Consider the following 26,816-nt stretch of genomic DNA (forward strand, 5'->3'; position numbering starts at 1 on the left):
CAATAGTCCCAAACAACACACTGTGCTGTGGAGCCTAGAATGAAACTAGCACCGGAAATGATGCACTGCACATGGTACATCAGAAGGGTAAGCCAGTTCAGGGCAGTTAGTTATGCTAACAAGCTACTCCATAAACATGCTACTTCTGGAAAGACTGATGGAGCAGATGAGAAGAGATTTGATGAGATCCAAACATGTGACAAGGATAAGCAGCAGTAGCGGTAACGAGTTTCCAGTCTTGGCAGCTCTTGCCGACCCCAAGCTTCATCAAGCCCGTCTCAATGCCCAGCTAATGAATAGCTCTTGTTGTCAAATGCTCGCAATTAAACAAGTGTGTGTGTGCGTTTTTGGTGGACTTCTCGGGTTCGTTTTTGTTCATTTCTGCTTTCTGTGTGTGGACAGACGGATAGGGGGATAGGGCCAGAGAACAATAGCGGGAGTGTCGAAGAGGCGACTGTAATTACCGCACACACAACGATCAGGGAGAGGGGCACGGCCCTTGTCAAGCGCCAATCTGGGAGATCCTATCATCTCTCTATCTTACAGTCGTGAAGAGGGCACGACAAAGCCTATTCCCCCTCAGGAAACTAAAAAGATGTGTCATGGGTCCTGAGATCCTCAAAAGGTTCTACAGCTGCAACATCGAGAGCATCCTGACTGGTTGCATCACTGCCTGGTACGGCAACTGCTCGGCCTCTGACCGCAAGGCACTACAGAGGGTAGTGCGTATGGCCCAGTACATCACTGGGGCTAAGCTGCCTGCCATCCAGGACCTCTACACCAGGCGGTGTCAGAGGAAGGCCCTACAAATTGTCAAAGACCCCAGCTACTCCAGTCATAGACTGTTCTCTCTACTACCGCATGGCAAGCAGTACCAGAGTGCCAAGTCTAGGACAGAAAGGCTTCTCAACAGTTTTTACCCCCAAGCCATAAGATTCCTGAACAGGTAATCAAATGGCTAACCGGACTATTTGACAAGTAGTCAGTTATCTGCCCTACATACACAAACAAAAACATTAGGATATCTTAATGCATCTTGGAAATATAGACCTGTAAACACAGAGATACAAAAGGTGGAATATCTCTACCACAAAATGTATGATGCACGTAAGCTTTACTTTTGACATACACAGTACATTAGGAAAGTAATCAGACCCCTAAAACAGATTCAAATGCTTTTTTCCCTTATCAATCTACACACAATACCTCACAATGACAAAGCAAAAACAGTGTTTTAGAAATTTTTGCAAATGTATCAAATGTTTTAAACTGAAATATCACATTTAAATAAGTATTCAGACCCTTTACTCAGTACTTTGTTGAAGTACCTTTGGCAGCGATTACAGCCTCGATTAGCTTGGCACACCTGTATTTGGGGAGTTTTTCTCCATTCTTCTCTGCAGATCCTCTTAAGCTCTGTCAGGTTGGATGGGGAGTGTCGCTGCACAGCTATTTTCAGGTCTCTCCAGAGATGTTTGATCGGGTTCAAGACCAAGCTCTGGATGGGCACCTCAAGGACATTCAGAGACTAGTCCCAAAGCCACACCTGCGTTGTCTTGGGTGTTCTTAGGATCGTTGTCCTGTTGGAAAGTGAACCTTTGCCCCAGTCTGAGGTCCTGAGCACTCTGAAACAGGTTTTGATCAAGGATCTCTCTGTACTTTGCTCCGTTCATCTTTCCCTCGATCCTAACTAGTCTCCCAGTCCCTGCCGCTGAAATACATCCCCCACAGCATGATGCTCCCATCACCATGCTTCACCATAGGGATGGTGCCAGGTTTCCTCCAGACGTGATGCTTGTCATTCATGCCAAAGAGTTCAATCTTGGTTTCATCAGACCAGAGAATCTTGTTTCTTATGATCTAAGAGTCCTTTAGGTGCCTCTTTGGCAAACTCCAAGCGGGCTGTCATGTGCCTTTTACTGAGGAGTGGCTTCCGTCTGGCCACTCTACCATAAAGGCCAGATTGTTGGAGTGCTGCAGAGATGCTTGTCTTTCTGGAAGGTTCTCCCATCTCCACAGAGGAACTCTGGAGCTCTGTCAGAGTGATCATCGGGTTCTTGATCACCTCCCTGACGAAGGCCCTTCTTGGAGAATCTCTTTAACAGACAACTTTCCAAGTAAAATTTGTATGATCCTGCATGACAAAAGTACATACAGCTATACATGTCTTTTTTATGTTTTGGATATTGTATTCTAATCAGCTTTTAGGAAAACAAGTGGGCTGAGACAATGAAAACTGTAATTTATTTTCAGTTAAAGGTTCTTCTGTGGATGTTATTTGTTCAGCCTCTTGCAATTACGTAAGGGGGCCCCCATAGTCTTGACTCTAAAACCATTATGATGTCCAAAATCCAATATGGCTGCCACAATACCATTAAATGGTGGTTTAATTACCACCAATTACCACCATTAATACACAGTACATGTTTTAATTGAGAGACATCTTTCAGATTTGTGTACTGTACTCAATACTAAATTAGTGTAATTCAACTATGTTGGGAATCCAATAAGCGTGCCATAATTACACTCACACAACATTGTCTGGATATAGAAAAGTAGTGCTGAGCGATTAACCGAAATGTGTTATTTGTTTGTTTTTTAAATAACAAATTGACCGACATCAGTTCAATTATTTGAATTCCATTTAGTTGTTTGTTTTTTCTGTGAGTTCAATATGCACTTTGCACAGGTTCTCTAGAGATACACTACCAGTCAAAAGTTTTAGTTCCAGGATTTTTCTTAATTTTTACTATTTTCTACATTGTAGAATAACAGTGAAGACATCAAAAGGATGAAATAACACAAATGAAATCATGTAGTAACCAAAAAAGTGTTAAACAAATAAAAATATATTTTGAATGAGTAGGTGTTCTAAAACTTTTGACTGGGTAGTGTAAATCAAATTCAGCCTGAACTAGGCGATGTAGTAGGGAGTTCTATTTTCCAACAGGCCAATATTCGACATAGTTTTGCACATAATGACCATAATCTATTGCACATTTACTTGCAACTGGATCCTGGACTTCCTGACGTGACGCCCCCAGGTCCTAAGGGTAGGTAACAACACATCCGCTACGCTAATCCTCAACACAGGGGCCCCTCAGGGGTGCGTGCTCAGTCCCCTCCTGTACTCCCTGTTCACTCATGACTGCATGGCCAAGCACGACTCCAACACCATCATCAAGTTTGCCCATGACACAACAGTGGTAGGCCTGATCACCGACAACGATGAGACAGCCTATAGGGAGGAGGTCAGAGACCTGGCCATGTGGTGCCAAGACAACAACCTCTCCCTCAACGTGATCAAGACAAAGGAGATGATTGTGGACTATAGGAAAAAGAGGACCGAGCACGCCCCCATTCTCATCGACGGGGCTGTAGTGGAGCAGGTTGAGAGCTTCAAGATCCTTGGTGTCCACATCACCAACAAACTATCATGGTCCAAACACACCAAGACAGTCGTGAAGAGGGCACGACAAAGCCTATTCCCCCTCAGGAGACTGAAAAGACTTAGCATGGGTCCTCAGATCCTCAAAACGTTATACAGCTGCACCATCGAGAGCATCCTGACTGGTTGCATCACTACCTGACGGGGCAGGTAGTGATGGCAACTGCTCGGCCTCCGACCGCATGACAGAGGGAAGTATGTACTGCCCAGTACATCACTGGGACCAAGCTTCCTGCCATCCAGGACCTCTATACCAGGTGGTGTCAGAGGGAGGCCCTAAAAACTATCAAAGACTCCAGGCACGCTAGTCATACTGTTCTCTCTGCTACCGCACGGCAAGTCTAGGATCAAACGGCTCCTTAACAGCTTCTACAACCAAGCCATAAGACTGCTGAACAATTAATCAAATGGCCACCCGGTGTCACGATCGTCGTTCGGTGAAAGAGAGGACCAAGGCGCAGCGTGATATAGATACATCTTCCTTTTTATTAGAAGATGAAACGAACACGAAACACTAATACAAACTAAACAAAAAACGACCGTGAAGCTACAAACGAAAGTGCAGACACAAGCTACTAACGTCAAACATAGACAATTACCCACAACCTGCCTAATGCCTATGGCTGCCTTAAATATGGCTCCCAATCAGAGACAACGATAGACAGCTGTCTCTGATTGAGAACCACTCAGGCAACCATAGACTTACATGAACACCTACACTGAACACAACCCCATGAACTCTACAAAACCCCCTATACAATACAAACACCCTAGACTAGACAAAAACACACAAACATCCCCCATGTCACACCCTGACCTAACTAAAATAATAAAGAAAACAAAGATAACTAAGGCCAGGGCGTGACACCCGGACTATTTACACTGACGACACCCCCCCACTCTGTTTTTACACTGCTGATACTTGCTGTTTATTATCTATGCATAGTCACTTTACAAATTAACTCGACTAACCTGTACTCCCGCACATTGACTCTGTACCGGTATCCCCTGTATATAGCCTCGTTATTGTTATGTAATTTTCTTGTGTTACTTTTTGATATTTAAAAAATAAATACACTACCATTCAAATGTTTGGGGTCACATAGAAATGTTCATGTTTTTGAAAGAAAAGCAAATATTTTGTCCATTAAAATAACATCAAATTGATCAGAAATACAGTGTAGACATTGTTAATGTTGTAAATGATTATTGTAGCTGGAAACGGCTGATTTTTTATGGAACACAACAGAGGCAAGGCAAAATAACACAATACAAAATAAACCAGGGCAATTTATATGCAGGTGAAGGTGTTTGAGTGTAATTATGTTGGCCATATTGGATTCAGAATAACATATATTTACACCAAAATAGCCTTTATGGCCATGAGTGTTGAATACAGTTCTGAAAAAAAGACCTATCATCTACACTCTTAGAAAAAAAGCTGCTGTCTAGAACCTAAAAGGGTTCTTCGGCTGTCCCCATAGGAGAACCCTTTGAAGAACCTTTTTTGGTTCCAGAACCAAAATGGTTCTACCTGGAACCAAAAAGGGTGCTCCTATGGGGACAGCTGAAGAAACCTTTTGGAAGAAAAAAAATGTACAAAAATGTATATTTACATGTGATTTGAACTCCATCAAATGGTATTATGGCAGTCATATTGGATTTGAGGTAAATTCCAGGATGGCCCAAAAGATAATCTATGGTGGCCCCCTGACTAAATTACAAGAGCAGGGGCTAAAATATACATCTTTCAAGGAACCTTGGTCTCCAAAACATTTCATTTCGATGTCTGAGCCCACTTGTTTTCCTTAGAGCCGATTGCAATAGCCACAACATCAGAAGACGTGGATCTGTCTGTATTTTTGTCAGGCAGGACCATACAGCACTGAATAAGAGCAAATTTTTACTTTGAATGTTGTCTATTAATCAGCTAGCAGAAAGTAAATCTTACATTCATCAGACATATTCCTAGTTGATATTTCCAACTGTTGTATCTCCGTGTTTACAGGTCTATATTTCCAAGATGCATTAAGATATCCTAATGCTGTTTATTTGTGTACGTATGGAAGATAACTGACTACATGTATTCCACATTTATGCAATATTGGGTTACGTGAGTTTATGTGGCCCATCCACCTCCAGTCAGGCATTATTCTGCACTTTTTTAGTTTAGGGTCGGGTGTCACAATCTTTTAATTTAACCACTTTTGCAGTAACAATTTTTTACACAACCATCCATTTCATAAATGGGAGGCATTAGAAATATGAAAAAACATGATTGTGTTCTGTTCTACCTCAGGTAGGGGTATCGAAAAATGTTTGAGGCCTTGCCACTCACTAGCCTATTTCTCTTCTCTTTCACCCCCAGACACTGACAGCCTTATTCCCAGCAGCACCCACTGGCATATCCTTCCCCTCTCTCCCTTCACTTCAATTAATCCAGACCAAACCAGTTGACCCTTTGGCTTGGCCCGTGACCTTGTGTGAAATGGGTCCGGCAAGAGAAGGCACGCTACGTTCATTAGCGTAGGACTCAATGCCACGTCTGTGTCAAGTCGGGCAAGGCCCATGGGACTCTCTTGGCTTTATTTTTATTAAAATGCTTTATTGAACAGAGTCATGCTGAGACCAAGGTCTCTTTCACAGATGTGCCCTGTATACACATCAATACACATCAAAATTCACATCAGTATTCACATCAATACACGAAAAGCAAAACACAAATCATAGAAAACAAACATCGTTCAGTAAAAAGGTCCTCAATCAGTCTTTTGAATTGCCCTAGTGGAACCAATTCATCCAACTTCAGAGAGCCTTGGAGATCATTCCACAAGTAAGGTGCAAAAAAAACTAAAAGCAGATTTACCTAACTCAGTGGAGACCGGATCTGATATCTTGTATGTCTAAGTTAAAAAATAAAGTAAGATACGGCGGATGTTGCAATGCATCGATCTACGAGACTTCAAAGAGGGCAATGCCTACATTCTGATACAGAACGCAGTGATGTGTACCAAACCTATAGCCAGTAATAAAGCATAGTGCGATATGATAAACGGTGTCCAATAGCTTCAATAAAGTCGCAGCTGCATTCATATAGACAATATTGCCATAGTTTAGAACCGGTATGAATGTCGACTGAATAATTTGTTTTCTGCTATTTAATGAAAGGCATGACCTATTCCTAAGAGAACACCATTTTAATTCTTAATTTCTTAACTAACTCATCAACATACTTTTTTGAAAGATAGCTATTCGTCAATCCAGATACCTAGATATTTATACGCGGGGACACGATCAATGAGGGCACCATTCAATAACATATGCATAAATGATCAGATACATTTTTATGCGATTTGGAGAACAACATATACTTAACACATACTCATAATAGCAGTCAGTGGATATTTGGTCAGGGAATGTTTGTTGTTTGTTTTCCTGCCCTTTCCCTTCAACTCCTTGAATATGAAAAACAGGGAGAAGAGTTTAAAATGTACCTGTCTTAATGCACTTAAAACGAGGTGCAGCCAGAGAATACATCTGGCCCATTTGGGAAGAGCAAGGACTTTGAAGTGTGTGGGGTTGTATAATGAATAAGCACTTCTTAAAAGTGCACTTTCAATTTGAGGGGCTGAACTTGTGGTTGAACTTATTAAACTTGATTATCCAAAAAAAAGAGTGGTGGAGGGCACTTGTCCAAAAGTCTTTGTTAACAGGATCAAGGGCGGCCCGGTCATGAACGCCATGCATTAGCAGCTGGAGTGTATGGGAACACATTCAAAGATGCAATTCCTCGGACAAATTATAATCCAATCCAGTGAAAATTTGCCTGACTCTCCCAAAATGGCTGACCAAGCGAACAATAGTCTGAAGTAGTTGACAATAAGGTGGTGCAGACTACCTGTATCCACAAAGCTATCTTGAAGTAAACTGGCCACAGATGGATGCAGTGTTTATTTGTGGTTTTGTTGGCAGATACTGTATTATAGGATTCCGTGAGAAGGTGCAGGAGGGGGATTCAAGATGTCGTATAGGAGTATTAAAGAAGGTACAGTTGACGTCGGAAGTTTACATACACCTTAGCCAAATACATTTAAACTCAGTTTTTCACAATTTCTGACATTTAATCCTAGTAAAAATTACCTGTCTTAGGTCAGTTAGGATCACCACTTTATTTTAAGAATGTGAAATGTCAGAATAATAGTAGAGAAGGATTTATTTCAGCTTTTATTTCTTTCATCACATTCCCAGTGGGTCAGAAGTTTACATACACTCAATTAGTATTTGGTAGCATTGCCTTTAAATTGTTTAACTTGGGTCAAACATTTCGGGTAGCCTTCCACACGCTTCCCAGAATAAGTTGGGTGAATTTTGGCCCATTCCTCCTGACAGAGCTGGTGTAACTGAGTCAGGTTTGTAGACCTAATTGCTCGCACGCGCCTTTTCAGTTCTGCCCACACATTTTCTATAGGATTGAGGTCAGGGCTTTGTGATACCTTGACTTTGTTGTCCTTAAGCCATTTTGCCACAACTTTGGAAGTATGCTTAGTGTCATTGTCCACCCGCCAACCCCTCTTTTACGCTACTACTACTCTCTGTTCATCATATATGCATAGTCACTTTAACCATATCTACATGTACATACTACCTCCATCAGCCTGACTGACCAGTGTCTGTATGTAGCCTCACTACTTTTATAGCCTCGCTACTGCATATAGGCTGTCTTTTTATTGTTGTTTTATTTCTTTACCTACCCATTGTTCACCTAATACCTTTTTGCACTATTGGTTAGAGCCTGTAAGTAAGCATTTCACTGTAAGGTCTACATCCGTTGTATTCGGCGCACGTGACAAATAAACTTTGATTTGATTTACCTTTTTTTTTGGCTGAAGTTTTGGCTGATTTCTTTTGATTTTCCCATGATGTCAAGCAAAAGAGGCACTGAGTTTGAAGGTAGGCCTTGAAATACATCCACAGGTACATCTCCAATTGACTGAAATGATGTCAATTAGTCTATTAGAAGCTTCTAAAGCCATGACATTTTCTGGAATTTTCCAAGCTGTTTAAAGGCACAGTCAACTTAGTGTATGTAAACTTCTGACCCACTGGAATTGTGATACAGTGAATTATTCGTGAAATAATCTGTCTGTAAACAATTGTTGGAAAAATTACTTGTGTCATGCACAAAGTAGATGTCCTAACCGACTTGCCAAAACTATAGTTTGTTAACAAGAAATTTGTGGAGTGTCGTCAACATCCGGTAAAATTGGAGGGTGCGCAATTCAAATAGATAATCGTAATATTAAACATTCATGAACATACAAGTATCTTATATCCTTTAAAAGCTTAACTTCTTGTTAATCTAACTGTGTTGTCTGATTTACAATAGGCTTTACAGCGAAAGCATATCATGCGATTGTTTGAGGACGGCGCCCCACAACAACATATTTTTCAACCACCACAGGCTTCGTAAAATCACAAATAGCGATTAAACAAATTACTTACTTTTGAAAATGTTCCTCTGTTTGCAATCCCAACGGTCCCAGCTACAACATGAATGGTCGTTTTGTTAAATAAAATCATTCTTTATATGCCAAAAAGTCTGTTTAGTTGGCGCCATCAATTTCAGTAATCCACTCGTTCAACATGCAGACAAGCGAGTCCAAAAAGCTACCGTTAAACTTTGTTTAACCTCTTTGGGCTGCAGGGGCAGTATTGAGTAGCCTGGATAAAAGGTGCCCATTTCAAACGGCCTCGTACTCAATTCTTGCTCGTACAATATGCATATTATTATTACTATTGGATAGAAAACACTCTCTAGTTTCTAAAACCGTTTGAATTATATCTGTGAGTAAAACAGAACTCATTTTGCAGCAAACTTCCTGACAGGAAGTGGAAAATCTGAAATCGATGCTCTGTTCTAGGGCCTGCCTATAAATGTGCTTGATATTTATTAGTATACATGCACTTCATACGCCTTCCACTAGATGTCAAGAGGCAGTGAGAGAAGAAATGGAGTGTATAACATGATCTGAGGTCGAATAAAAGCTCTTGGCATGACGTGACCCCAATTTCCTGTTTTCTGGAACGCGCGAGAAGGGACCTGGTATTGCCTTCTGTAAAGCTGTCGTTATAGACGACTAATATCTCCGGCTTTGATTTTATTTGATAAATGTGACAATATCATCGTAAAGTATGTTTTTTCAATATAGTTTTATTAGATTATTGAAATTTCTTCGGGACGTTAGGCGTGTTGCTTTGTCTGCGTTTCTTCACGAAGGAGAGCTTCGCGCCACTTTGCTAGCTTTCCGTGCTAATTGACTGGAGAAGAGGACATTCTAAAACCAAACAACGATTGTTCCCGACAACGGACCCCTTGTACAACATTCTGATGGAAGATCATCAAAAGTAGGACCCATTTTATGATGCTATTTCATATATCTGTCGAACATGTGTACTAGTAGTTTGAGCCCAGATTTTGGGCACTCTCTCGCTATAACTAAGCTGGATGTCGTAATGAAGTTATTTTTAGAATTCTAACACGGCGATTGCATTAAGAACTAGTGTATCTATCATTTCCTATACAACATGTATTTTTTAGTAACATTTATGAATAGTTATTTGGTCAGAATAGTTGAGTGTCATAAAAATATCCGCACATTCTGGGAAAAAGATGCTACGTTAGCACAATGTATAACCACTGATTTCAGCTCTAAATATGCACATTTTCGAACAAAACATAAGTGTATATATAACCTGATGTTATAGGACTGTCATCTGATGAAGCTTATCAAGGTTAGTCAAAAATTATATATCTTTTGCTGGTTTGTTACGATCGCTAACTTTTGCAGCTGGGGAATGGCTTGTGTTTCTGGCTATTGTGGTAGGCTAATATAATGCTATATTTTGTTTTCGCTGTAAAACACTTAAGAAATCGGAAATATTGGCTGGATTCACAAGATCCTTGTCTTTCATTTGCTGTACACCATGTATTTTTCAGAAATGTTTTATGATGAGTATTTAGGTATTTCACGTTGGTGTCTGTAATTACTCTGGCTGCTTCGGTGCTATTTGTGACGGTAGCTGTGATGGTAGCTGCAATGTAAAACTGATTTATACCTCAAATATGCACATTCTTCGAACAAAACATAGATTTATTGTTTAACATGTTATAAGACTGTCATCTGATGAAGTTGTTTCTTGGTTAGTTTGGTTGGTTCTTGGTTAGTTAGGTTGGTTTTGTGCATGCTACCTGTGCTGTGAAAAATGTCTGTCCTTTTTTTGTATTTGGTGGTGAGCTAACATAAATATACGTGGTGTTTTCGCTGTAAAACATTTAAAAAATCGGACATGTTGGCTGGATTCACAAGATGTTTATCTTTCATTTGCTGTATTGGACTTGTTAATGTGTGAAAGTTAAATATTTCTAAAAAATATCTTTTGAATTTCGCGCCCTGCACTTGAAGTGGCTGTTGTCATATTGTGCCCGGCTTCGGGCTTGCAGCCCAAAGAAGTTAAACAAGTCAACCTACATTTCTATTTAATCCTCAGGTATCCTAAAATGTAAATAAACTATAATATTTCATATGGAAAGAAGTATGTTTAATAGAAAAGTAAAATTAGTAAGCGCGCGTCCTCTTCGTGGCGCGCGAACAGACGGATATTGTCCCGGGACTCTTCCTACAAAAACTTCAAATTCTTGCTAGTTTTTGAAGAAACAAGCCTGAAACAGTGAACAAAGACTGTTGACATCTTGTGGAAGCCATAGGAATTGCAATCTGGGAGCTGGAATTACATAGGACCCATAGCTTTCCATTACAAGAGCCTGGGACCTAAAAAAAAAGATAATTCCGGGTGGTTTTTCTTTGTAATTTGCCTGCCATATCAATTGTGTTATAGTCTCAGACATTATTTTAACATTTCTAGAAACCTCAAAGTGTTTTCTATCCAATGCTATCAATTATATGCATATCCTGGCTTGTGGGCCTGAGTAACAGGCAGTTTACTTTGGTTACATCAGTCAGGCAGAAATTCAGGAAAATAGACCCTAGCTCTAAGAAGTGACTCCAACCTAAGTGTATGTTAACTTCCGACTTCAACTGTACATTGGAAGCTTTGTTAGAAAGTGGAAGATAACTGGAGGACGATTCTCATTTTTAATGATCTTGGTCGTATGATCTCATTACCTGACGCACTAGTTGCTTTGTAAGTGAAGACAGGTGGATGTGGGTTAAGCTACAGAAGCATCAACACACTAGTCTGCAAATGCTGCATTAGCTTTCACATCTTTCCTGTCACGCTTTAGTAAAAATCAGTCTAGAACAGCCACCACATAAAATGCATGTCACACAGGTAAAACCCTGCAACACTGCTGAATGAATAATACACCCACTAAAGTTGCATGGAAAGAGAGACATAAAATAAGAGAGGCGTAAAATTTGCCATTGGGCCTTCAGTGCTGAGCTTTATTTGCAGTGTGGCCGAGTGGCTCAAGCATACCCAAAGGGCCTGAGCCAAAGGACGTGGCTGGTAGCCAGGAGTGGAGACAGGGCTGAGTCGGGGATGGATGGGTGGGTGGAGTGGGTAGATGGAGGTTTGTGCCCGTGCCAGGGTTTTCTCTGTTCTCTCACGCTCAGAGGAGAGATGGCGGGGCTAAAGTGTTGATGCAGGCAGAACCAGGGGCTTATGGCCTGTCTGACTGGAGGAGCCCGTTGGGGTTCACCAGGGACGCGGTGACTTTGAAGGGTGTTAGTGTGGCCATGCCAAACAACCTACTGCAGGGGCCCAACTGCACTGTCTGCTGACTCCAGTACATTTGTTTTTTCGCTCCCTCTCTCTCTCACCTCCCTCACTTTTTAATTCTCGCCTCCATCTTGTTCCCTCCCTCAATCTCTCTCTATCTCTCTCTGTCTCACCTAATCTCTTTTTCCTCAATTTCTAACCCTAACCCTCTCCCTCCCTTTCCCATCCTCTCTGTCACTTCCTCTTGTTCCCTTTATTTCTGAAATTGAGTGAGGGGAAGTCCTGCTAGCTAGTATTGACACTTCGCCGTATTGGCTACTGAATCGTTCACTCCCAAACATTATGTAGCACTTTGCTTGAATGAAACACAGAAAAGTGAGGAGATGAAATCGCTGCTAGAGACGATTTACAGTAAACAAATTAAACGGTATCAAAATGCTAAGCTCCTGCTCAATACTTCTCCATTGACTGTATACTGAAATTCTGATTAAAGGCCTATAAAAGTAAATATTTTAGATAGACTCAGAAGTTACAGGTTCTCACCTCCCAAGTGGTGCAGTGGTCTAAGGCACGGCATCTCAATGTTTGAGGTGTCACTACATCCCTGGGTTCGATACCAGGCTGTGACCGAGAGACCAATGAGGCAGCGCACAATTGGCCCAGCGTTGTCCTGGTTAGGGCGAGGGTTTGGCCGGCCGGGATTTCCTTGTCCCATCGCGCTCTAGCGACTACTTGTGGTCGGATGGGCGACTGCAAGCTGACTTCGGTCGCCGACACATTGGTGCGGCTGGCTTCCGGGTTAAGCGAGCAGTGTGTCAAGAAGCAGTGCGACGGAGAGGGTCCAGTCTTCATACTACTACAGACACAATCGAGTGAGTCAAATGGAGATAATCCAGGAAACTGAAGAGGCTCCACTTCACATTGTGAATGGGCTGTGATTAGGTGTATGGTTTGAGGCCTGAATGAGCTTCACTACCATGAATATTGTCTATTTGATGAACATGGGGATGCTAATGCTGCGCTAATTTCCAGAATTCTCAGTGGGTGTACATAAAGGAGACCTCTTCGGTGCTTTGTCTATTCCTCGTTAGGTTCTATTCCTGTCCCTTATATCTTCAAATCAACGGTGAACAAAAGAACACGACACCAGACTGTTTTCGGTTTGATTGCTTGCATCAAACTGAAAACAAGCGGCCTGCAAATACAATTTAAAAAAAATCGAATAAAAACCATCTGAATGCATTAGGTAAATGTGCAACTTGCAAGATCTGATTCAACCAACTCTGAATCAAAACCATAAATAGTTTCAAATATCCCAAACTGGTTCAAAGTAACTATTATTCCAATATACAGACATGACTGTTTGTTATCAATGTAAAAATATATTGTTGTTGAATATCTACTGTAACAAAATGAATATCTCAAAAGCTAGTCAGTTGTATAGGCATTGCTTGTCAATTACTGCCGACACTACCACTAAGTGAAGACCTTCAAAATACAGTGGGGGGATTTTAGATCCCCATGTTCCATATTAGAGATATGATACGAGGGAGCGGAAGAGACACGGATGAGAAGTGTGACATTTTCCTTCTGACATTAAAGACAGACAAAGCCTCCTCGCGACAGTATTAAAATGTGCAGCCACCGCAGTTACGATGGCCGTGATAGGAGCCCGCCCGGCAGAACGGAGAGAAGTGGCGCCGCAAAAGAGGAAATGACACGCACTGCAGTCTTCACCCGTGAGTGGTTTAATAACAGCGGAATACAGATATAAACCATGCAGAGCCCAGTGAGGACAATAAGGTCTCAGTGCTTGGCTAAACAGCTGATAAAGAATACAGACGAGGGGGTGGTGTGGACTGGGGTGCTGGTGTGGAGAGTGTGGAATGGGAATGTATGTGGAGGGTGTGTAAAGCACAACCTGACTATAATGTGGAGAGGTGATATGAGGAGATGGACTTTAATTAGGAAGGAGGGGGGGTGAGATATGTGGAGTATGCATATGGTAGTTTTAATGTATACCTTTAACACAAAATGATATTACAAGCCTGGTACCTGAGCTGAGGTGCTACGCACTATATCGCACTATAGAGCATCTATCACCTTTTCAATGTTTGTATCCTTTTGCAAAGTATTTGTGGATTCAAATTAAGTATTTCAAATGTGGATGTACAGCAGTTATCCCCAAGTGAACAGCGCAATAGCAAATCTGAATTTTTTTTTACCGCCTCTTTAGGTGTCTAGCAAGGCTCAATCCTGGGCCCTCTCCTGTTCCTGTCATAACATTCCCACTCGTCGCCGGGATAACACATTCCTGTCCACATCCCCACAGGCGGCAGGGCTGTCGGTGCTCCAGAGTACACTGAGGTTGATCTCCAGCTGGATGAGCAGGGACAGACGTGTACAAACGAGCCCAGACGCTAACTGAATAATCACTGCCTAGCCCCCACAGCGGTAGTAGAGTTTCTCAAAGGATTTGAAATGGGTACTCTCCAACCAGAACTGCTTGGTATCAGACTCTGTATGTTTCATAGACAGCCTGCTTATTTTAGTTGGTTTGTTTTCTTATGTTTCTCATGTCAACATTGTTCTCATGTTGGTAATGATTTGTATAACCTTGCTGCTCTCTTGAACCACATCTCTTGGATAAAATACGTCATCTTAACAACGGAAACCCTTATAAATAAAGAAAGGAAATAAGAAAGCAGCAGAAATGCTGAGATACTCTCCTTATACTAACCAGTCACGAAGAACTCTTGAATGTCAAGATAGTGATCATAGTAGTAACTGGGATTGATAATCTACCCCACTATCATCTGTAATCTGCCCCAACACTACAATGCTCTACACACGACACTGCTAATGATCCAGAAGGAAAGACTGCTGGGACCTGGTGTCAAATCGGCCTGCTCTGCGTCACTGGTGGCAACTGCAGTGGATCACTGGTGTCAACAGTTGTGTCACCCATGACAACTGGCACAAAGTAACACAGTTGGCTAAATCTACTTTTTAAATGTTTTGGCTCAATACTTTTGCCCCATTTCCTCTTGCTGATCTGAAAAAGCCTGGATGTGTGAAGGCAATATGTTGGAGTAGGCCAAATGGAGTTGTCACCGAATTGCTTACACCTTTTCACTTATTCACTTTTACTTAATCTAACTAACTGTTCGATTCGTTTTAATGTGGAAAGAGGAAGTTGGAAAGGGAAGAGCTTTCAAACAGAGCTTCAAACACAGTCAAGGAAAGCAAAAAAACACATTGATAGTGTACTCCAAAAGTGAAAAGAGGTTAGGGGGTAGGGTTCAGGGGTCAGGTGGAGGAGGCCTACCTGTCTTGCGGAGAGGGAAGTTGTCTTTGGGGTCGTACATCCCCAGGATGGCGTGGTTGTAAGTGGACATCCCTGTCTGGGGAGGGGAGCTCTGGTCCAGGGAGCTGTGCTGGGTCTTCCTACATAGGGGAGACAAATACACATTTACAATATTTCATTTGGGTCCTTCAAAGGGAGAAAAAGTCGACCTCACTTGCAAGGTAGAGGACGTCTGGTTATTGGAAGTAAACTGAACGTATTCCCCCATTGTAGATAAATACATCTGGAGATTGTCCACAGTATGATGGATAATCACAGCAATAAGATGTTGAAAAATCTAAATTCAGCTTTTCAATGATTTCTTGTAATCGTAAATTTGTAACATCTGTCCTTCAAGAAGCATTAAGGCACAATTGGTCCATATTTGAAAGGTTACACATGCATGAATAACTAGTGTGACGTCATCTAAGGGCGACGTATGTTTGTTGTTGAGGGCTGAAAGCTGAACGGTTTATTGTTTTTGTAAAGTTGACAGTGTTTCCTTGTACATTTTGTCGTATTTTATTTTTGGGATGCTAAGGCTCTGTTGGGCTTAGTCGCTGCGAGCGCTACTATCTGTCCCCGGATCCTGCCAGATTCCGCATAGGGGGAGAGACATGGAAGCCCAGCTAGCCTACCTGGCTCGGCGTTCTCAAATGGAGGTTGCTATTGAATGTTTCCAGCACTGCAGGAACTGTGTTTACTTTGCTTTGTTCTGGGACAATGTGGACTGCGCTGACTTTCAATGTGGACCGCGCTGACTTTCAATGTAGCAACTGCTTGCTTGCGGAAGACTACTCTTAGCAAGCTGGTAGCAAACCTACAAAAGCTACTCGGGAATCCACGCCCACCTACTTTTCTTTTTCTTCCACCCCAGTAGCCAGACGCCGCTCTGGTCTGGTGGAAGTGTCGCCGCCGAGTCGGCTCTCCACAGCCGACTGGCCAGTGCTCAGCCGGGATCCATCCCTGAAGGGGTCTCCCCCTTCCCTGGAGAACGGAGCTGTTCTCGACCCAACCAACCAGCCATGGAGATACATCACTCGCCGTGGAAGTCAAAGAAAGCGTCCTCTGGCACCGGGGTCTCCTTGGAGTTGTTAAGCCCGGACCTGACACAGACCAGAAACGGCTTTGCCGCCCTGGATCCAGAGGTTCCGGCGCCTTCTTCTTTAGGGGCTTCCCATTCGACATCGGATCGCGAGGTACCTGCATCTTCGGCCTCTGTTCTGTCTCCCTCTCCGGAGGCTTCTACCTCGGGTTCAGATCCTCAGAGCTCCCACCTTCATCAGACCGTGAGGCTGCCTGAGAGATCGAACCATTCAACATCACCAGCTGTCATTATAGGCAGCTCTATGGTGAGAAACATCTTGGTTCCTAAGGCAAAAACACTGAGCTACCCAGGAGCACGAGTACAGGACATCACAAGGCAGCTTCCGACTGTTCTACGACAGATCCCGGGAGCTGACGCTGTCGTAGTCCATGTGAGGTCAAACGACATCAGGAGGGCTAGCTCAGAACATCTGAACTTTTATTTTAAAGAACTGATTTTAGCATTAAAAGACTCCAAAAAACTGCCAATAATTTCAGGTCCAGTACCATCGTTGGGCCGCGGGTGTGAAAGATTCAGCAGACTGCTGGCATTACACATCTGGCTAAAAGACTACTGTAGCTCTGCTGGAGTCACTTTTATAGATAACTTTGACACCTTCTGGAAACAGAAGATACTCTACAGGAATGACGGAGTCCATCTAAATCATCTTGGCTTCTGGACTCGCATTTCAAGGCTGCATTGAAACAATGACTTATCAATGACCCAAGACCAGCTCAGTTAATCCCTACCATTGTGACAATGAGTCATCATAATGCTGCATCAAATGTACATTATCCTAGGGGTGTAGGTAGACACAATGTAAGTAACTTAAATGATGTCCCCCTAATTGCCCTGAATACCTGTGTTGATCCTACAGCTATATGTATGCAGTAATCATGAGCTTATGAACCAGAGTTATACTGTTAGCACTGAGTAGTAAAGCATTAAAAACAATCAAGCAACCCAGTTTTTTTTTAAATTGCACATATTAACATATGCAGCCTGAGAAACAAGGACCATGAAGTCAATATCTTGCTTGTAACTGATGACATTCATATCTCTGAAACTCACCTAGATAATACCTTTGATGCCTGGAGGGAAGCTAAAGTTATTCCGCTAACCCAAGAATAGTAAATCCCCCTTTACTAGCTCAAATAGCCGACCAATCAGCCTGTTACCAACCCTTAGTAAACTTCTGTAAAAAATGGTGTTTGTCCAGATACAATGCTATTTCACAGTAAACAAATTGACAACAGACTTTCAGCATGCTTATAGGGAAGGACACTCAACAAGCACAGAACTTACTGACTGGTGATTGGCTGAAAGAAATTGATGATAAAATGATTGTGGGGGCTGTCTTGTTAGACTTCAGTGCAGCTTTTGACATTATCGATCATAGTCTGCTGCTGGAAAAACATGTGTTATGGCTTTACACCCCCTGCTATATTGTGGATAAAGAGTTACTTGTCTAACAGAACACAGAGGGTGTTCTTTAATGGAAGCCTCTCAAGCATAATCCAGGTAGAAGCAGGAATTCCCAGGGTAGCTGTTTAGGCCCCTTACTTTTTAAAATCTTTACTAACGACATGCCACTGGCTTTGAGTAAAGCCAGTGTGTATATGTATGCAGATGACTCAACACTATAAAACGTCAGCTACTACAGCAACTGAAATGACTTTAACACTTAACAAAGAAAGAGCTGCAGTTAGTTTCGGAATGGGTAGCAATGAATAAGTTAGTCCTAAAAGCATTGTATTTGGGACAAATCATTCACTAAACCCTAAACCTCAACTACATCTCGTAATGAATAATGTTGAAATTGAGCAAGTTGAGGTGACTAAACTGCTTGGAGTAACCCTGGATTGTAAGCTGTCATGGTCAAAACATATTGATACAACAGTAGCTAAAATGGGGAGAAGTCTGTCCATAATAAAGCGCTGCTCTGCCTTCTTAACAACACTATCAACAAGGCAAGCCCTACAGGCCCTAGTTTTGTTGCACCTAGACTACTTCAGTAGCGTGGTCAGGTGCCACAAAGAGGGACTTTGGAAAATTGCAGTTGGCTCAGAACAGGGCAGCACGGCTGGCCCTTAAAAGTACACGGAGAGCTAACATTAATGACATGCATGTCAATTTCTCATGGCTCAAAGTGGAAGAGAGATTGACTTTATCAGTATTTGTTTTTGTAAGAGGTGTTGACAAGCTTAATGTACCTAGCTGTCTGTTTAAAATACTTGCACACAGCTCAGACACCCATGCATAACCGACAAGACATGCCACCAGAGGTCTCTTCACAGTCCCCAAGTCCAGAATAGACTATGAGAGGCGCACAGTACTACATAGAGTCATGACTACATGAGACTCTATTCCACATCAGGTAACTGATGCAAGCAGTAGAATCAGATTTAAAAAACAGGTAAACATACATCTTATGGAACAACGGGGACTATGAAGAGACACACACAAAGGTACAGACACAGGCATACGCATGCATTGTGGTATCAAACAGCAGGTAGCCTAGTGGTTAGAGTGTTGGGCTAGTAACCAAAAGGTTGTTAGATCGAATCCCTGAGCTGATAAGGTAAAATTATGTCTTTCTGCCCCTGAACAAGGCAGTTAACCCACTGTTCCTAGGCTATCATTGTAAATAAGAATGTGTTAACTGACTTGCCTAGTTAAATAAAGGTTAAAAAACCAACATATTGTATATACAGTTGAAGTTTACATACACTTAGGTTGGAGTCATTAAAACTCATTTTTCAACCACTCCACAAATTTACTGTTAACAAACTATAGTTTTGGCAAGTCGGTTAGGACATCTACTTTGTGCATGACACAAGTCATTTTTCCAACAATTGTTTACAGACAGATTATTTCACTTATAATTCACTGTATCACAATTCCAGTGGGTCAGAAGTTTACATACACTAAGTTGACTGTGCCTTTAAACAGCTTGGAAAATTCCAGAACATGATGTCATGGCTTTAGAAGCTTCTGATAGGCTAATTGACATAATTTGAGTCAATTGGAGGTGTACCTGTAGATGTATTTCAAGGCTACCTTCAAACTCAGGTCCTCTTTGCTTGACATCATAGGAAAATCAAAAGAAATCAGCCAAGACCCCAGAAAAATAATTGTAGACCTCCACAAGTCTGGTTCATCCTTGGGAGCAATTTCCAAATGCCTGAAGGTACCACGTTCATCTGTACAAACAATAGTACGCAAATATAAACACCATGTGACCATGCAGCCGTCATACCGCTCAGGAAAGAGACGCGTTCTGTCTACTAGAGATGAACGTACTTTGGTGCGAAAAGTGCAAATCAATCCCAGAACAACAGCAAAGGACCTTGTGAAGATGCTGGAGGAAACAGGTACAAAAGTATCTATATCCACGGTAAAATGAGTCCTATATCGACATAACCTGAAAGGCCACTCAGCAAGGAAGAAGCCACTGCTCCAAAACCGCCATAAAAAAGCCAGACTACAGTTTGCAACTGCACATGGGGACAAAGATGGTACAGAGAAATGTTCTCTGGTCTGATGAAACAAAAATAGAACTGTATGGCCATAATGACCATCGTTATGTTTGGAGGAAAAAGGTTGAGGCTTGCAAGCCGAAGAACACCATCCCAACCGTGAAGCACGGGGGTGGTAGCATCATGTTTGCTGCAGGAGGGACTGGTGAAATAGATGGCATCATGAGGCAAGAAAATTATGTGGATATATTGAAGCAACATCTCAAGACATCAGTCAGGAAGTTAAAGCTTGGTCGCAAATGGGTCTTCCAAATGGACAATGACCCCAAGCATACTTCCAAAGTTGTGGCAAAATGGCTTAAGGATAACAAAATCAAGGTATTGGAGTGGCCATCACAAAGCCCAAAATTCACCCAACTTATTGTGGGAAGCTTGTGGAAGGCTACCCAAAAAGTTTGACCCAAGTTAAACAATTTAAAGGCAATGCTACCAAATACAAATAAAGTGTGTGTAAACTTCGAACCCACTAGGAATGTGAGGAAAGAAATAAAATAAAATAAAATCCTTCTCTACTATTATTCTGACATTTCACATTCTTAAAATAAAGTGGTGATCCTAACTGACCTAAAACAGGGAATTTTTACTCTGATTAAATATCAGGAATTGTGAAAAACTGAGTTTAAATATATTTGGCTAAGGTGTAAGTAAACTTCCGACTATGTTTGGACCCCAGGAAGACTAGCTGCCTTGGCAGCAGCTAATGGGGATCCCTAATAAATACAAACACACACACACACACACACACACACACACACACACACACACACACACACACACACACACACACACACACACACACACACACACACACACACACACACACACACACACACACACAGGCTGGCGCATGAGCGTTACCACAAACACAGGACACACAGTTCAGGACACCCTGTGTTTGTAAACAAACCCGCTCACATCGCAACTGATGGAGCCATAAAAGCTACTACTATTGCAAGGACCTGCTGGTGTGCGAACGATCTGCTGATGTTGCCCGTCTGTCCATGCTACTCTGTCTGACTGGGTAGCAATGGTGCCTGCCAGTTGATGTGGCTTCAGTAGTGTGAGGGAGAAACAGGCGTCTGTCTGTCTGCCGATCTCTGTTACTGCGTATCCGTCTATCCTCAGCTACCATTGAACAGTGTGTACCCGTCTGTCTCTGTGTCCGTCTTCCTTAACTGCCATTATGTTCCACTGTGTTACAGTAAAGCATGATGAGGGCTTCATGTTTCTCAGTTAATAGCTAAGAGAGAATATCACTGATGTTTCCTCTGGCTGGGGCCATTTGAGGTCAGCTGTCATCTTCGCAGCCCACTGAATTGTTCTGTCTGGTTTTCCCCTCCATCTCAGATACACAGCGAGCCCGTCTAGGTTGCATGGCTGACATGTCTTTGGCTCATGTGGCAATTATAAAAATGCTGCCGTAGCTGTCAGAATATATACATGTTTTGATAAATAAAATATCTGGTGTTCGATGTTGTCTTAGAGGGCTCGTTTTATGCGGCTGCTGTCAGTGGTCTTTTTTTTGGGAGGTGGGGAAACAAACAAGTAAAGAGTAAACAAAACTAAGTAAAACCCCTGTAAAACTGTCAAGATAACTAGCCCCAGCCTCACTAATGCTCAATAACTTTGACAAGGAAGACCACCAATGGGGAGTTGAACTTCTCTCCAAGGACCTTAAAGATTTAATCCGCATTAGGGGAAACAGCGCCACTGTCCACCCCAGTATCAATCAATCAAGTGTATTTATAAAGCCCTTCTTACATCAGCTGATATCTCAAAGTGCTGTACAGAAAACCAGCCTAAAACCCCAAACAGCAAGCAATACAGGTGTAGAAGCACGGTGGCTAGGAAAAACTCCCTAGAAAGGCCAGAACCTAGGAAGAAACCTAGAGAGGAACCAAGCTATGAGGGGTGGCCAGTCCTCTTCTGGCTGTGCCGGGTGGAGATTATAACGGAACATGGCCAAGATGTTCAAATGTTCATAGATGACCAGCGGGGTCAAATAATAATAATCACAGTGGATGTAGAGGGTGCAACAGGTCAGCACCTCAGGAGTAAATGTCAGTTGGCTTTTCATAGCCAATCATTCAGAGTCTGCTGTGTCTAGAGAGTTGAAAACAGCAGGTCTGGGACAGGTAGCACGTCCGGTGAACAGAACAGGTCAGGTCAGACGTACCTTTGTTATTGTTTTTATTTTGTGGATGAAACGGAGGTAAGGTGCGTCAAGCAGCGTGGTAAAAAAAAATGTTAGTACATATTCTGCTGTTTTATTGCGCGTGCAAAAACTTTTGGCTGTTTGCAGTAACTTCTTTGTTGTTGTAATATCCAAAACGGACGTGGCAGTTTCACCATTAAGGACCCCCAGGTTAAACCATCACTACTACTGTAGTGAAAGAAAGAAAGAAAGAAAGAAAGAAAGAAAGAAAGAAAGAAAGAAAGAGAGTGGTGCCAGTGTGTTAATATTCATCGGGTGGTTCCTCTCAAAACCCTTTCTGTGCACCTCCTCATTTCCCCATATCAGAAGGCGACAGCAGAGGTCCCGGGAGATGGGCTAAGTGTCTGCGTGAGGAGAGGTGAGAGAGAGAGAACAGAGAGAGAGGAGAGAGGAGGGAGGAGGGGAGAGTGGGGATGGATAGGTAGGGGTGGAGAGGGGGGTGGAGAGAGAAAGAGGGGGGAGGAGGGGAGCATGAGAGAAATTGGGAAAGAGAGAGAGCAGAGGTAGAGAGAGAGAGTGGTCCTGCATAGTAGATTCGATCTGAGGCACAGACAGTGAGACCCAATCCTAAATAGACCATTTAGCCCACTGGTATTCAATCTTTTTCAGCGTGGACCCCATTTTTTCCACCAGAATTTCCCACCCCAAATCTAATAACACAACCATAAAATCGATAAATGTCTATTTTTACATCAACAAATAACCTTCAGATCATTACATTTTCATCTCTAGATAGCCCTTTTCCTTTCTTATAAAAATGCAAATAAACCAATAAAAACAATTACTCTATATATTTTGAATTCTAATTTATCTTTCTCAAAAACGTTCGTATATTGTCCCATAAAATCATTTGTAATCTTAATTACCCCCCCCCCCACCCCCACCAAAAAGTGAATAAAAAATGAATAAAAATGTTGACGCCCCATTAGGGCGACCCCAACTTTGAATACCACTGCTTTACCCTTTAACCCCTGTACACTTGTGTAGAACTGAGTGGATTGCATAAGGTGCAAGCAATATGGAGGTAATTCTACCTAGTATCAGAAGGCGAGATGGAGCTATTACTTTACTGCTTCCAGTGCCTTGCAAAAGTATCCCACCCCGTGGCGTTTTCCTATTTTGTTGCATATCTACATGTAATTTAAATGAATTTTTATTTGGATTTCATGTAATGAACATACACAAAAAAGTCCAAATTGGTGAAGTGAAATGAAAAAAATGACTTATTTAAAAAATATAGATATATATTTCAAAAATGGAAAAGTGGTGCGTGCATATGTATTCACCCCCTTTGCTATGAAGCCCCTAAATAAGATCTGGTGCAACCAATTACCTTCAGAATGCACAGAATTAGTTAAATAAAGTCCACCTGTGTGCAATCTAAGTGTTACATGATCTGTCACATGATCTCAGTATATATACACCTGTTCTGAAAGGCCCCAGATTCTGCAACACCACTAAGCGGCACCATGAAGACCAAGGAGCTCTCCAAACAGGTCAGGGACAAACTTGTGGAGAAGTACAGATCAGGGTTGGGTTATAAAACAAATCAGAAACTTTGAACATCCCACAGAGCACCATTAAATCCATTATAAAAAAATGAAAGAATACGGCACCACAACAAACCTGCCAAGAGAGGGTCTCCCACCAAAACTCACAGACCAGGCAAGGAGGGCGTTAATCAGAGAGGCAACAAAGATACCAAAGATAACCCTGAAGGAGCTGCAAAGCTCCACAGCTGAGATTGGAGTATCTGTCCATAGGACCACTTCAAGCCGTACACTCCACAGAGCTGGGCATTACGGAAGAGTGTCCAGAAAAAAGCCATTGCTTATAGAAAAAAATAAGCAAACACGTTTGGTGTTCACCAAAAACTATGTGGGAGATTCACATATGGAATAAGTTACTCTGGTCAGATAAGACAAAAATGTAGCTTTTGGCCATCAAGGAAAATGCTATGTCTGGCACAAACCCAACACCTCCCATCACCCAAAGAACACCATCCCCACGGTGAAGCATGGTGGTGGCAGCATCATGCTGTGGGGATGTTTTTAATTGGCAGGGACTGGAAAACTGGTCAGAATTGACGGAATGATTGATGGCGCTAAATACAAGAAAATTCTTGAGGGGAAACCTGTTTCAGTCTTCCAGAGATTTGAGACTGGGACGGAGGTTCACCTTCCAGCAGGACAATGACCCTAAGCATACTGATAAAGCAACACTCGAGTGGTTTAAGGGGACACATTTAAATGTCTTGGAATTGCCTAGTCAAAGCCCAGACCTCAATCCAATTGAGAATCTGTGGTATGACTTAAAGATTGCTGTACACCAGCGGAACCCATCCCAACTTGAAGGAGCTGGAGCAGTTTTGCCTTGAAGAATGGGCAAAAATCACAGTGGCTAGATGTGCCAAGCTTACAGAGACATACCCCAAAAGACTTGCAGCTGTAATTGCTACAAAATGTGTCTCTACAAAGTATTTACTTTTGAGGGGGTGAATAGGTATGCGCGCTCAAATGTTCTGTTTTTGTGGTCTAATTTCTTGTTTGTTACACAATAAAAAATATTTTGCATCTTCAAAGTGGTAGGCATGTTGTGTAAATCAAATGATAAGGTAACAAAATAGGAAAAATGCCAAGGGGGTGAATAATTTCGCAAGCCACTGTATTCTTAAAATATCCTTTAACGTCTACAAAATCAGGAAAGGGGTGGATTGGGGGGGGGGGGGGGGGCTGTGACGCTATGCAGCTTCCATGAAGAACAGAGAGTTCTGACATGTCATCATTTGGCGCATTGCACCAGCGGAAGTAAGTTAAACATTACCTATAGTTGGGTAAGAGTAAGGGTGTGGGGTGTGGGTAAGATACTCACCCGTACCAATAGCGTGGGTCAGTAGACATGCAGTGGTTGAGGCTGCGCTGGGCCAGGGCTTTCTTCTTGTTCAGGACAAACTCCTGCAGCCTCATCTTGACCTCTGTGCTGGCCACCGCACCTAGGAGAGATGAGCGAGAAGCCAAGGATTAGGGACTACAAAATGACAGGACAAGTACTACATATACAACCTTCAAAATAGCCTGGAGGAACACGTATCATTCTGTTTCCCGCTTCAGATGTGGTTCCTCCTTGCTGTTGGATTAAACTTGAATATAGATCTTTACATGCCCCAATGACATTTAGTTAAAATATAGTCTTTCTATATTATTTAAAAGTAATAGTAAACTGAATCCAATGGGGGAACAGAAATGAAACAACACGGAATCATTCTGAGTGAAATACTACTATAGAATGCAACCTGAAGGAGTGACTGAACAGGGCCGAGTTTCCCAAAAGCATCTTAAGGCTATGTTCTTCGTTAGAACCTTCGTAGGAGCATCGTTAAATCTCCGAGCTGTTTCCCGAAACCATCATTATTAACGTATCACTTGAAAACGCTTTCGCTCTAACGCCTGCCTCAGACCACTCGTAGAACAGCTAACTGCATCGTTAGACCCTTTTTTGCCCTCCCGCGTCACTTTATACACAGAAGATCTCCGCTCAACATAAAATCACATGGTTTATCCGTCCACCGATAACTTCCGAACAAAGTTGACTAGAAATACAAAGTTGCCAATGTCTTTGCAATTGATACAAACAAGCGAAGTATAAAATGATGCATCACATGAAAACGAAGATGACTGCATTATTAAAATATAAAGATTATACAGTGCCTTCAGAAAGTATTCACACTCATTGACTTTTTCCACATTTTGTTGTGTTTTTTTGTTTTTGTCACTGGCCTACACACAATATCCCATAATGTCAAAGAGGAATTATGTTTTCAAATATTTTACAGATGAATGAAAAATGAAAAGCTGAAATGTCTTGAGTCAATAAGTATTCAACCCCTTTGTTACGGCAAGCCTGATAAATTCAGGAGTAAACATTTGTGTGCAATAATAGTGTTTAACATGATTTTTTAATGATTACCTCATCTCTGTAACCCAAACATACAATTTATATGTAAGGTCCCTCAGTCGAGCAGTGAATTTCAAACACAGATTCAACCACAAAGACCAGGGAGGTTGTCCAATGCCTCGCAAAGAAGGGCACCTGGACACTAACTGGATGTATCAATACATCCAGTTAGTACACACACTGTAGGAAGAAAACCCCCCAGGGATTTCACCATGAGGCCAATGGGGACTTTAAAACAGATACAGAGTGTAATGGCTGTGATAGAAGAAAACTGATGATGGATCAACAACATCGTAGTTACTCCACAATACTAACCTAATTGACAGAGTGAAAAGAAGGAAGCCTGTACAGAATAAAATATTCCAAAACATGCATCGTGTTTACAACAAGGCACTAAATACTGCAAAACAAAACATGTGGCAAAGAAATTAACTTTTTGTCCAGAATACAAATTCAACACAACACATTACTGAGTACCACTTTAATCT

The 26,816-nt window shown here is 42.0% G+C and overlaps 1 protein-coding gene across 1 annotated transcript in view; it reads right to left on the minus strand.

The window, feature by feature from the left end:
- The window catches only part of LOC120057743 (histone deacetylase 4-like), a 143,734-nt gene that overhangs the window by 59,253 nt on the left and 57,665 nt on the right, over positions 1–26,816 (minus strand). The window contains exons 7-8 of the mRNA XM_039006222.1: positions 25,246–25,366; positions 15,516–15,634 (exon numbers count right to left, since the gene is read on the minus strand). Coding sequence (XP_038862150.1) covers positions 15,516–15,634; positions 25,246–25,366 — 240 coding nt within the window. The remainder of the gene's footprint in view (positions 1–15,515; positions 15,635–25,245; positions 25,367–26,816) is intronic.

Source organism: Salvelinus namaycush, chromosome 13, assembly GCF_016432855.1.
Source record: "Salvelinus namaycush isolate Seneca chromosome 13, SaNama_1.0, whole genome shotgun sequence".
Lineage (NCBI taxonomy): Eukaryota > Metazoa > Chordata > Actinopteri > Salmoniformes > Salmonidae > Salvelinus > Salvelinus namaycush.